Below are 14,563 nucleotides of genomic sequence, written 5' to 3'. Positions count from 1 at the left end.
ATTATATGTTTTATCCGATCCTAATTGCTTGCTTTGAAGCCTTTCTCGACGACACATTTTCATAAAAGTTTAGCTTAAATTTTCAAGCCATTGTGAAAATTCTATTAATCATTTATTTCTCCTTACAGTATATAGCATAACCAGCAAAGTATTATAATCATACACAAATATTCATATATAGCAAATATATAGTTTTTCTTCCTAACAAAAAAAAATTGTGCCAAATAAATAAAAAAATATATATATATACCCAAGTATATTTAAGAATATATACAAAAAAATAGTGTCATCTCTAATGCAAATAAACATCGACATAAAAAGCTGAGATTATTTACATATAACCTAGCCTAACTCTAAAAATAAATCAAAAGAAACTCTCTTTAAAAGGATATCACAAAATTACAAGGAGAGAAACAAAACCACAATTTGGAAATTGTGTTTTTGATTTGAATTTGTGCCAGTGCTAATATTGTTTGGAGATCTGAATTCATCTTTTTAAGTCATCCTCTAGCAAGAGAAAAGCCGTCAAACTGTGGGGTTCCGGGGCATTTTTCCTTCCTCCACAAGGAATGTATTATCCGGTAAGTATTACTAAAGATGACTCGTACGATTTGATTAATAAGCGAAGTGGAAAATGTAATAATTGAACAAGTTTATGGTATATTTTTTCACTTTTTTTAAATTTATTGTTCAAAATCAAAAAAATTTAGAAAAAACCATTAAATTTTTAAAACGAGTTTACAGGGAGAGAAAAAAACCTGTGGAGAACATGTATCGAAAACGCTGTTCTTTTTTTTGTTTGTTTTTTTTTTTTAATTTCTTTGAAAATTTCAAACTTTTGTCATAAACAATTTTTTTTTTTTTTTTAATTTTTATTGTTCTAATAAAAAACAATAATTTTTATTCTAAAACCACAGCCCATTTCGTTTATATGAAGCAAAGTTCTTTATTGACTTCAAGTCTTTAATAAAAAACATTTCGAAGTTTCAGAATAAAAATTTAATATCTTTTCGAAATATTGCGAAAAATTTTGGAATATATGTAAAATTTCATTATTTTCTTTTCCAAAAGTTGTATTTTTAAGAAACTGGTTAACTAAAGGTATGTTTCTGTGAAATAAAGTTTCTTTAAATTGACTCGTGGGCGCCCAAAACTATGCTATATAAATATAACATCTTAACTGTATGCGTTGCTTGTGCGAGCCAATTTTGCTCGACTTCGACTCCAGCATTTTTCATCAGCCTCGACTCCGACTCCGGGTAATATAACTAAATCTCATTTTAATACGACTAATTTGTAGTTCTGTTGGGGGGAGTTTATATTCCCATATGCATGAATTTGAACCTGAACCGATTTAGACAAAATTGTAGACACTTGAACAAAATCTATGTACTTAAAATTTAAATCTAACGTTATGGGACGAAACACAATTTTAGTAAAAAACAAATAAAGAAAGCCTGAAGTTGGACGGCTGACTATAATATACTCTGCACAACTAAGTATTTAGATCTACATTTCGATAAAATCTAAAATACTTAAATTTTTGAGAAAATTTGATATAGAAATAAAATTTTGAGAGAATTTTCTGTAGAAATAAAATTTTGACCAAAATATCTATAGAAATAAAATTTTGAAAATTTTTTTATAGAAATAAAATTTTGACAAAATTTTCCATAGACATAAAATTTTAACAAAATTTTCTATAGAAATAAAATTTTGCAAAATTTTCTATAGAAATAAAATTTTGCAACATTCTATATAGAAATAAAATTTTGCAAAATTTTCTATAGAAATAAAATTTTGAGAAAATTATCAATAGAAATAAAATTTTTCAAAATTTTATATAGAAATAAAAGTTTGCAAAATAAAATTTTGAGAAAATTATCAATAGAAATAAAAGTTTGCAAAATTTTCCATAGAAATAAAACTTTGACAATTTTTTTATATTTTTTTCTATAGAAACAAAATTTTGACAAAATTTTCTATAGAAATAAAATTTTGACAAAATTTTCCATCGACATAAAATTTTAACAAAATTTTCTATAGAAATAAAATTTTGCAAAATTTTCTATAGAAATAAAATTTTGCAATATTCTATATAGAAATTAAATTTTGCAAAATTTTCTATAGAAATAAAATTTTGAGAAAATTATCAATAGAAATAAAATTTTGCAAAATTTTCTGTAGAAATAAAATTTTGAGAAAATTATCAATAGAAATAAAATTTTGCAAAATTTTCTATAGAAATAAAAGTTTGCAAAATAAAATTTTGAGAAAATTATCAATAGAAATAAAAGTTTGCAAAATTTTCCATAGAAACAAAATTTTGACAATTTTTTTATATTTTTTTCTATAGAAACAAAATTTTGACAAAATTTTCTATAGAAATAAAATTTTGACAAAATTTTCCATCGACATAAAATTTTAACAAAATTTTCTATAGAAATAAAATTGTGCAAAATTTTCTATAGAAATAAAATTTTGCAATATTCTATATAGAAATTAAATTTTGCAAAATTATCTATAGAAATACAATTTTGAGAAAATTATCAATAGAAATAAAATTTTGCAAAATTTTCTATAGAAATAAAATTTTGAGAAAATTATCAATAGAAATAAAATTTTGCAAAATTTTCTATAGAAATAAAAGTTTGCAAAATAAAATTTTGAGAAAATTATCAATAGAAATAAAAGTTTGCAAAATTTTCCATAGAAATAAAATTTTGACAATTTTTTTTATAGCAATAAAATTTTGACAAAATTTTCTATAGAAATCAAACTTTGCAAACTTTTCTATAGAAATAAAATTTTGACAAAATTTTCTACAGAAATTATTTTTTGAAAAAATTATCAATAGAAATAAAATTTTGCAATATTCTATATATAGTAATAAAATTTTGCAAAATTTTCTATAAAAATAAAAGTTTGCAAAATTTTCTATAGAAATAAAATTTTGACAAAATTTTCTATAGAAAAAAATTTTGAAAAACTTTCTATGGAAATAAAATTTTGACAAAATTTTCTATAGAAAAAAAAAAAAATGAAAAAACTTTCTATAGAAATAAAATTTTGTCAAAATTGTCCATAAAAATAAAATTTTGAAAAAAACTTTTTTATAGCAATAAAACTTTGACAAAATTTTCTATAGAAATCAAACTTTGCAAACTTTTCTATAGAAATAAAATTTTGACAAAATTTTCTACAGATATAATTTTTTGAAAAAATTATCAATAGAAATAAAATGTTGCAATATTCTATATATAGTAATAAAATTTTGCAAAATGTTCTATAAAAATAAAAGTTTGCAAAATTTTCTATAGAAATAAAAGCTTGCAAAATTTTCTATAGAAATGAAATGTTGACAAAATTTTTATAGAATAGAAATAAAATGTTGCAATATTCTATATATAGTAATAAAATTTTGCGAAATGTTCTATAAAAATAAAAGTTTGCAAAATTTTCTATAGAAATAAAAGCTTGCAAAATTTTCTATAGAAAAAAATTTTGAAAAACTTTCTATGGAAATAAAATTTTGACAAAATTTTCTATAGAAAAAAAAAAAAATGAAAAAACTTTCTATAGAAATAAAATTTTGTCAAAATTGTCCATAAAAATAAAATTTTGAAAAAAACTTTTTTATAGCAATAAAACTTTGACAAAATTTTCTATAGAAATCAAACTTTGCAAACTTTTCTATAGAAATAAAATTTTGACAAAATTTTCTACAGATATAATTTTTTGAAAAAATTATCAATAGAAATAAAATGTTGCAATATTCTATATATAGTAATAAAATTTTGCAAAATGTTCTATAAAAATAAAAGTTTGCAAAATTTTCTATAGAAATAAAAGCTTGCAAAATTTTCTATAGAAATGAAATGTTGACAAAATTTTTATAGAATAGAAATAAAATGTTGCAATATTCTATATATAGTAATAAAATTTTGCGAAATGTTCTATAAAAATAAAAGTTTGCAAAATTTTCTATAGAAATAAAAGCTTGCAAAATTTTCTATAGAAATGAAATGTTGACAAAATTTTTATAGAAAAAAAATTTTTACAAAATTTTCTATAGAAATAAAATTTTTACAAAATTTTCTATAGAAATAAAATTTTCATAAAATTTTCTATAGAAATAAAATTTTTACAATTTTTTTTTTAGAAATAAAATTTTGACAAAATTTTCTATAGAAATTCTATAGAAATAAAATTGTGAAAAATTTTTCTTTCAATATTCGACATATGTATATAGGTATATGATCTTAATAAAATTAAAAAAAAAAAAAAAAACATTGAAATATTTCAAATAAATTGTTATGGTGGTGGGCATTAAAATGGATCGATTCAGCCCATCCGCTAGTGTAAGATTCTAGGAAGCATAAAATGATCTCCGTAATTGGAAGTTGCTTTTCATTTACAGTTATATCGTACATTGATCTAATGAATAACGCAATGGAAACTAATTTGCGTAAAAACTTGTTTAGTTACAAAAATGTGAAGTGTTTTAAAACATTTAGTTTTTTATCCGTAGTCGGAGTCGAGCAAAATTTTTACGACTCCGACTCCAGCAAAATCTTCAGACTCCGACTCCAAGACTCCGACTGCACAGCCCTGATAACAGCTACGTAGCCCAGTCTATAGTGTGTATGGTCCGCTGTTCGATTCTCTGTCCAGACGAAAGGTAACATTTAAATAATTTCTTCTAAATTGTTTGTATTACAGACAACGGTGGTAAGAACTAAATAAATCTCGTGAAACATAGAAAGATGTGAGATGCACTTAGCCAGAAAAATATACATTTTGTTTTTTAAGTTAGTCTTTTTGCAAAATGTTATTCTATAGAAAATTTTTGCACAATTTTATTCTATAGAAAATTTATTCAAAATTTTATTTCAATAAAAAAAATTTTTGCAAAATTTTATTTCTATAGAAACTTTTTGCAAAATTTCATTTCTATAAGAAAATTTTCGCAAAAGTTTATTCTATATTTTTTTTTTCAAAATTTTATTTCTATACAAAGTTTTTGCAAACTTTTAGCTCTATTTAAAATTTTTGCAAAATATCATTACAAAATATCTATACAAAATTTGTGTAAAATTTCATATCTATAGACAATTTTTGAATAATTTTATTTCTTTAATTTTTAAATGTTATTCTATAGAAATTTTTTGCAAAATTTTATTTCTATAGAAAATTTTTGCAAAATTTTATTTCTTATATTACGAATGTTTTTATTATATTCGACCTGTATATAGACTTTTCCCATTGATAATTGTTCATAAAAACGAGCTCGAGGTCGTTTTTATCAACAATTATAAATTGGAAAAAAAAATTATTTCTATAGAAAATGTTTGCAAAATTTTATTTCCATTTAAAACACTGAAAAACAGTGAACCCACCATGAAGAAAAATTTCGATTAATTTTAAAAAATTTGGAATATTTTTAGAAAATTTGAACTAAACAGTATAACAAACGCTGGCATCACGCCAATGTCATAAAAATAAGTAAATATTTTTCGACAAATTCAAGAAAATTTATTAGACATAATTAAGTTTTTTCACTTGTTAAAGAAAATTTTGTAGTTTGAAGGAAAAAATTGGAGTTCAAAATTGCAAGAATGTCTTTAGTGACATACGAAGTTAGTGATGAACGCATTTGTAGTAAAATTTACAAATTTAAAGAAATATTGAACTATTTTGTGGAAGACACGAATTTAGTTAATCTTTATCCTTCATTTGTGTATATTTTTTCCCTCGGTTTTAGTTAATTTAACTAACGTACACAAAAAAATTATTAGAGTAGAGGAAACTTTCTCCAAACATAATAATTCCATGAACTAAACGAAAGTTAAATTGGCTTTAGTGAAATAGAGAGTTCACTTTTTTTTGAGTGAATGTTTGCCAAATTTTTTCTATTTATAGTTTTTGCAAAATTTTTATTTCTATAGAACATTTTTGCAAAATTTTATTCTATAGATAATATTTTTTTGCAAAATTTTATTCTATAGAAAACTTTAGCAATATTTTATTCTATAGAAAAATTTTGCAAAATTTTATTTCTATACAGAATTTTGCAAACTTTTAGTTCTTAAAGAATGTTCTGAAAATTTTAGAAAATTTTAAATTAAATTTAAAATTTTTGAGACATAGTTGGAATAATGAAAACATCGTTAGGCTGGAGCAAATTTCTTTCAAAATTTTAAAAATAAACTAAATAAAATGTTTGCAATAAATATTAGTTCATTTTAGCATCAGTTTTACAACAGAATTTTTTTCTGTGTATTTTTTGTGAAAAGTTGATTCACACAGACAAGCTCATTTCTGCATAACATTGGTTGTATCTTAATTTGTTCATATACCAAAAATCACTAAAGCCAATTTAACTTTTAGTTCATGAAATTATTATGTTTCCAGAAAGTTTCCTTTACGGCCATTTTCATGTAGCTCCGTTAGGCTTTAACTGCCAGTTAACAGAAATTAAATTGCAAATATCTTCTCTCCGGTCAATTTTAACTGAAAAATTTTCAGCAGTTAAGCTCCTATCTGGTATATGGAATATATACGCAAGATGACAGATATGTTCATAATGCGGTTCAAAAGTTCGTTAGCTAACGTAGCACTAACGGAGCTTCATGAAAATGGGGGTTAATCTAATAATTGTTTGCGTACGTTAGTTAAATGAACTTAAAAACGGGAAAAAATTATACACAAATTTTGCAAAAAGATTTACTAAATTCGTACTTCTCACAAAATAGTTCATTATTTCTTTAAATTTGTAAATTTTACCAAAAATGCGTCCATCATGAACTTCGTATATCACTAAAGATATTCTTGCATTTTTTACCTACAATTTTTTTACCTTCAAACTACAAAATTTTCTTTAACAAATGAAGAAAAATTAATTATGTCTAAAAAATTTTCTTGAATTTGTCGAAAAATGTTTACTTATTTTTGTGATATCGGCGTGATGCTAGCGATTGTAATTCTTTTTAGTTAAAATTTTCTAAAAAAATTCAAAATTTTCTAAAATTAACAAAAAGTTTTCTCCCTGGTGGGTTCACTGTTTTTTTCAGTGTAAACAAGAATATATTTACAAAAGTTTTCAAATATATGTTCCAAAAATTTTTATATTGATTTCTGAATATTAAACGTTACCACTCGGAAATTCAATCGTGGACAATTTATTCTAAAAAAAATTGATGTCATTACCTTTTATATTGTTTTTTTTTTCTTTCAAAAAAAAAAACGAATATTCCATTGGCCTTAAGGGGACAAAATGAGAGTGAAAACGTCTTTTGCAATTTCCTACGTTTTATCTTTTCATGCGTAAAAGTGATTCCAAAAAAACAAAATGGCATGCACAATGGAAAATCCATATCCTTCATATTTATGGAAAATTCATAGGATTACTTTCATAAAATCCATCATTGCTCTGGGGAATAAGCAAACAATGGAAATGGCGAGAAAAAAAAAACACTCAGCTAGAAGAAAATCCCAGCGAGTGTGAAAAGTAGCAAATGCCTGCTATCGACAAAGAACAGAAATTGTGCTTGAACTGGAGCCACACAAATCGAAATCCCAAACAAACAAAAGAAGGCGGCTTTGGGACAAACTATTCTTCATTCAATGGGATCCTAATGCTATTCTTAAGTCACCTTCAATAAATATATGTCATTGTTGTTTGAATGCCACTGGGATCCAGAGGAATGGTGAAATAGTGATAGCCATGGCAATGATGGTGTCCCTAGTTTTGTTTTCTCCTGTCTTTGAAAAAAAAAAAAATAATAAAAGTATGCCAAAGACCGAAATAGAAGCTCGCAATTTTTGCAAACAAAAAGAGGAATGTGGTGGCAGAAACCAACAATCAAATATGAATAAACAATAAACCCGGAAAACTTAAAATAAACAATTCCTCCAGCGTAGCTATCTCTCTATCATAGCTGGATAGTTGTTCGATATATGAATGACTGGACAACGCAATGTCTGTGTGAGGCACAAATCATGGTCACTGAATGGTCAATACTACTAAATACAAAATACATAAACATCAATTTTAAATAAATAAATATTTAATAATTGTCCGTACTATAGTGTTGACATGGTTGTTTTACTCAATGTACGACATGTTAGTCGGGAGCAACGTGATATGCTCGTTAATGGTGGGGGGAAATTTCTATAGATGTTCGAAGAAATTTTCCATATAAATAAAATTTCGATGAAATTTTCTTAAAAATAAAATTTTTATGAACATTTTTTGACAAAATGTTCTATAGAAATAAAATTTAGACAAAATTTTCTATATAAAAAAAATTTTGACAAAATGTTCTATAGAAATAAAATTTAGGCAAAATTTTCTATAAAAAAAAATTTTGACAAAATTTTCTATAGAAATAAAATTTTGACAAAAGTTTCTATGGAAATAAAATTTTGACAAAATTTTCTATACATAAAATTTCGACGAAATGACATGTTAGTCGGGAGCAACGTGATATGCTCGTTAATGGGGGGAAATTTCTATAGATGTTCGAAGAAATTTTCTAACAAATAAAATTTCGATGAAATTTTCTTAAAAATAAAATTTTTATGAACATTTTTTGACAAAATGTTCTATAGAAATAAAATTTAGACAACATTTTCTATATAAAAAAAGTTTTGACAAAATGTTCTATAGAAATAAAATTTAGGCAAAATTTGCTATAAAAAATTTTTGACAAAATTTACTATAGAAATAAAATTTTGACTAAAGTTTCTATGGAAATAAAATTTTGTCAAAATTTTCTATACATAAAATTTCGACGAAATTTTCAATAGAGATAATATTTAGACGAAAATTTTCAATAGAGATAATATTTAGACGAAATTTTCTATAGAGATAAAATTTTGACAAAATTTTCTATAAAAATACAATTTTGACAAAATTTTCTATAAAATAAAATTTTGATAAAATTTTCTATAGATAAAATTTTGACAACATTTTCTATAAAAATAAAATTTTGACAAAATTTTCAACATAAATAAAATTTTGAAAAAAAAAATCTATAGAAATAAAATTTTGACAACATTTTCTATAAAAATAAAATTTTGACAAAACTTTCTATAGAAATACAATTTTGACAAAATTATCTATAGAAAAAAAAAATTGATAAAATTTTCAACATATATAAAATTTCGAAAAAAATCTATAGAAATAAAATTTTGACAAAATTTTCAACACAAATAAAATTTTGAAAAAATCTATAGAAATAAAATTTTGACAACATTTTCTATAAAAATAAAATTTTGACAAAACTTTCTATAGAATAAAATTTTGACAAAATTTTCTATATAAATAAAATTTTGACAAAATTTTCTATATAAATAAAATTTTGACAAAATTTTCTATAGAAATAAAATTTTGACAAAATTTTCTATAGAAATAAAATTTTGCCAAATTATCTATAGAAATACAATTTTGAAAAAATTTTCTATAGAAATACAATTTTGACAAAGTTTTGACAAATAAAATTTTGACTACATTTTCTATAGAAATAAAATTTTGACAAAATTCTCTATGGACATAAAATTTTGACAAAATTGTATATGATAAAATTTTGACGAAATTATCTATAGAAATAAAATGTTGACAACATTGTCTACACAAATGAAATTTTGACAAAATTTTCTATAGATAAAATTTAGACGAAATTTTCTATAGATGTAAAATTTTGACAAAATTTTCTATAGAAATAAAATTTTGACAAAATTATCTATAGAAATACAATTTTGAAAAAATTTTCTATAGAAATACAATTTTGACAAAGTTTTGACAAATAAAATTTTGACTACATTTTCTATAGAAATAAAATTTTGACAAAATTCTCTATGGAAATAAAATTTTGACAAAATTGTATATGATAAAATTTTGACGAAATTATCTACAGAAATAAAATTTTGACAACATTTTCAATAAAAATAAAATTCTATAAAAATTTCTATAAAAATAAAATTCTGACAAAATTTTCTATATAAATCAAACTTTGAAAAAGAAATAAAATTTTGACAACATTTTCTATAGAAATAAAATGTTGACTAAATTTTCTATGGAAATAAAATTTTGACAACATTTTCTATAAAAATAAAATTCTGACAAATTATCTATAGGAATAGAATTTTGACAAACTTTTCTATGGAAATAAAATTTTGACAAAATTTTCAACATAAATAAAATTTTGAAAAAAATTTCTATAGAAATAAAATGTTGACAAAAATTTTCTATAGAAATAAATTTTTGACAAAATTTTCCATAGATTTTGACAAAATTTTCTATAAAAATAAAATTTAGACGATAACTTCTATAGAAATAAAATTTTGACAAAAATTTTCTATAGATATAAAATTTTGACAGAATTTTCTAAAGAAATAAAATTTTAACAAAAATTTCTATAGAAATAAAATTGTGACAAAATTTTCTACAGAAATAAAATTTTGACAAAAGTTTCCATACAATTAAAATCTTGACAAAATTTTCTGTAGACGTAAAATTTTGACAAAATTTTCTATAGAAATAAAATTTTGACAAAATTTTCTATAGAAATAAAATTTTGACAACATTACTATAAAAATAAAATTCGGACAAAATTTTCTATATAAATAAAATGTTGACAAAATTTTCTACAGAAATAAAATTTTGACAAAATTTTCTATAGAAATAAAATTTTGACAACATTTCTATAAAAATAAAATTCTTACGAAATGTTCTATATAAATAAATTTTGACAAAATTTTCTATAGAAATAAAATTTGAACAAAAATTTTCTATAAAAATACAAATAAAATTTAGACGAAAATTTCTACAGAAATAAACTTTTGACAAAAATTTTCTATAGATATAAAATTTTGACAAAATTTTCTAAAGAAATAAAATTTTGACAAAATTTTCTAAAGAAATAAAATTTTGACAAAATTTTCTATAAAAATAAAATTTTGACAAAATTTCCTACTGAAATAAAATTTTGACAAAAGTTTCCATACAATTAAAATTATGACAAAACTTTCTATAGAGTTAAAATTTTGACAACATTTTCTATAGAAATAAAATTTTGACAAAATTTGTTATAGAAATAAAATTTTGACAAAATTTTTTATAGAAATAATATTTTGACAACATTTCTATAAAACTTAAATTCGGACAAAATTTTCTAAAAAAATAAAATTGTGACAAAATTTTCTATAGAAATAAAATTTTGACAAAATTTTCTACAGAAATAAAATTTTGACAAAAGTTTCCATACAATTAAAATTTTGACAAAATTTTCTATAGAGATAAAATTTTTACAAAATTTTCTATAGAAATAAAATTTTGACAACATTTCTATAAAAATAAAATTCGGGTTAAATTTGCGCTATAAATACAATGTTGACTAAATTTTCTACAGAAATAAAATTTTGACAAAAAATTTCTATAGATATAAAATTTTGACAAAAATTTCCATAAAAATAAAATTTTAACAAAATTTTCTAAAGATATAAAATTTTGACAAAATTTTGTATAGAACTAAAATTTTGACAAAATTTTGTATAGAACTAAAATTTTGACAAAATTTTCTACTGAAATAAAATTTTGACAAAAGTTTCCATACAATTAAAATTTTGACAAAATTTTCTATAGAGATAAAATTTTGACAAAATTTTCTATAGAAATAAAATTTTGACAAAATTTTTTATAGAAATAAAATTTTGACAACATTTCTATAAAAATTAAATTCGGACAAAATTTTCAATATAAATAAAATGTTGACTAAATTTGCTACAGAAATAAAATTTTGACAAAAATTTTCTATAGATATAAAATTTTGACAAAATTTTCTACAGAAATAAAATTTTGACAAAATTTTCCATAGAAATAAAATTTTGACAAAATTTTGTACAGAAATAAAATTTTGACAAAATTTTCTACAGAAATAAAATTTTGATAAAATTATCCATAAAAATAAAATTTTGACAAAATTTTCCATAGAAATAAAATTTTGACATTTTCTATAGAAATAAAATTTTGACAAAATTTTCTGTAGAAATAAAGTTTCTATAAAAATAAAATTTTGACAAAATTTTCAACATAATACAATTTTGAAAACAAATCTATAGAAATACAATTTTGACAAAATTTTCCAATTAAATAAAATTTAGAAAAAATTTCCATAGAAATAAAATTTTGACGAAATTGTCTTTGACAAAATTTTCAACATAAATAAAATTTTGACGAAATTTTCTCTAGACATAAAATTTAGACGAAATTTACTATAGAAAGAAAATTTCGATGAAATTTTCTATTGATATCAAAATTGTGATGATATTTTATTGGGGAATTTCTGTACATGTGGTTCTCATACAATGAAATGCCTTTGCTATCATTCACCATTGCAGTTGGCGCTTATTCCTTTTGTTTTTTTATATTTTTACTTGTGATAACAACGATAACACAAAACGGTTAACACCTATTTTTCTATGACATAACATCCATCCAACTAACAACGGTGGAAAGTGGTGAGCAAACAAATTTGTTTGTTCAATACAAACCAATCATCGCATATTCATACTTATGGCCCAATGTCTTGTTGGTTGCGTTTCTAAAACCACATAATGTAAGATCAAACCCTTAGAAATAGATGGACGGACAGACAATTGTTAACCGCATAGAAATGCATGAATGAAAACGAATGATGTGCGATAAAAAGAAAGGTCAGTTCTCAGAAGCAACCTACCTGGTGGCTGAGTTATCTTTGAAGTGGTTTTCATTTGTTGGGCTTAGAGAAATACAAGACACGCGCCAGAAATCACAGGCAGGTAAAGTAGCTTGGAAAATAGTGACAGACTATTTGTTAAGTACCTTTCCCAGTGATACTTGGGGCACGAGAGTGTAAACAAGATTGAGTGGATAGGACTTTTTATGAGGTTACTATTGTTTAAAGTTCTTTGTTTACTTTTTGCTACACGTTTGTAATCGCTGGATAATGTCTTTATTACTTGAAAGAGCCATGTGTTTCTGTGTTTGTGAAACATTCCCTTGCATTTATAGTCTAATGGAAATTTCGTCGAAATTTTGATTTCTTCAGAAAATGTAGAAATTTTATCTCCATAGAAAATTTCGTCGAAATTTTATATCTATAGGAAATTTCGTCGAAATTTTATATCTATAGGAAATTTCGTCGAAATTTCATTTTTATAGAAAATTTCGTCAAAATTTTATCACTATAGCAAATGTCGTCGAAATTTTATTTCTATTGAAAATTTTGTCGAAATGTTATCTCTATAGAAAATTTCGTCGAAATTTTATCACTATAGAAAATTTCGTTGAAATATTATCTCTATAGAAAATTTCTTCGAAATTTTATCTCTATAGAAAATTTCGTCAAAATTTTATCACTATAGAAAATTTCGTCGAAATTTTATCTCTATAGAAAATGTCGTAAAAATTTTGTCACTATAGAAAATGTCGTCGAAATTTTATTTCTATAGAAAATTTCGTCGAAATTTTATCTCTATAGAAAATTTCGTCAAAATTTTATCTCTATAGAAAATTTCGTTGAAATTTTATCTCTATAGAAAATGTCGTCAAAATTTTGTCACTATAGAAAATGTCGTCGAAATTTTATTTCTATAGAAAATTTCGTTGAAATTTTATCTCTATAGAAAATTTCGTCGAACTTTTATCACTATAGCAAATGTCGTCGAAATTTTATTTCTATTGAAAATTTTGTCGAAATGTTATCTCTATAGAAAATTTCGTCGAAATTTTATCACTATAGAAAATTTCGTTGAAATATTATCTCTATAGAAAATTTCTTCGAAATTTTATCTCTATAGAAAATTTCGTTGAAATTTTATCTCTATAGAAAATTTCGTCAAAATTTTATCACTATAGAAAATTTCGTCGAAATTTTATCTCTATAGAAAATGTCGTAAAAATTTTGTCACTATAGAAAATGTCGTCGAAATTTTATTTCTATAGAAAATTTCGTCGAAATTTTATCTCTATAGAAAATTTCGTCAAAATTTTATCTCTATAGAAAATTTCGTCGAAATTTTATCTCTATAGAAAATGTCGTCAAAATTTTGTCACTATAGAAAATGTCGTCGAAATTTTATTTCTATAGAAAATTTCGTTGAAATTTTATCTGTATAGAAAATTTCGTTGAAATTTTATCACTATAGCAAATGTCGTCGAAATTTTATTTCTATAGCAAATGTCGTCGAAATGTTATCTCTATAGAAAATTTCGTCGAAATTTTATCACTATAGAAAATTTCGTTGAAATATTATCTCTATAGAAAATTTCTTCGAAATTTTATCTCTATAGAAAATTTCGTTGAAATTTTATCTCTATAGAAAATTTCGTCAAAATTTTATCACTATAGAAAATTTCGTCGAAATTTTATCTCTATAGAAAATGTCGTAAAAATTTTGTCACTATAGAAAATGTCGTCGAAATTTTATTTCTATAGAAAATTTCGTCGAAATTTTATCTCTATAGAAAATTTCGTCAAAATTTTATCTCTATAGAAAATTTCGTCGAAATTTTATCTCT

General features: G+C 22.5%; 1 protein-coding gene across 12 annotated transcripts in view; it reads left to right on the top strand.

Annotated features, from left to right (window-relative positions):
* Rbfox1 (RNA-binding Fox protein 1) overlaps positions 1-14,563 on the top strand; it is a 714,540-nt gene that overhangs the window by 24,452 nt on the left and 675,525 nt on the right. For all 12 annotated transcript variants that reach the window (XM_075308554.1, XM_075308553.1, XM_075308547.1 and 9 more), the window contains exon 2: positions 129-581. In XM_075308554.1, the coding sequence (XP_075164669.1) occupies positions 570-581 (12 nt within the window). In that variant the 5' untranslated portion in view covers positions 129-569. The remainder of the gene's footprint in view (positions 1-128; positions 582-14,563) is intronic.

This window comes from Haematobia irritans, chromosome 4, assembly GCF_050003625.1.
Source record: "Haematobia irritans isolate KBUSLIRL chromosome 4, ASM5000362v1, whole genome shotgun sequence".
Taxonomy (NCBI): domain Eukaryota; kingdom Metazoa; phylum Arthropoda; class Insecta; order Diptera; family Muscidae; genus Haematobia; species Haematobia irritans.
The sequence above is the reverse complement of the archived record's forward strand: the minus strand, read 5'-3'. Positions and strand labels throughout refer to the sequence as shown.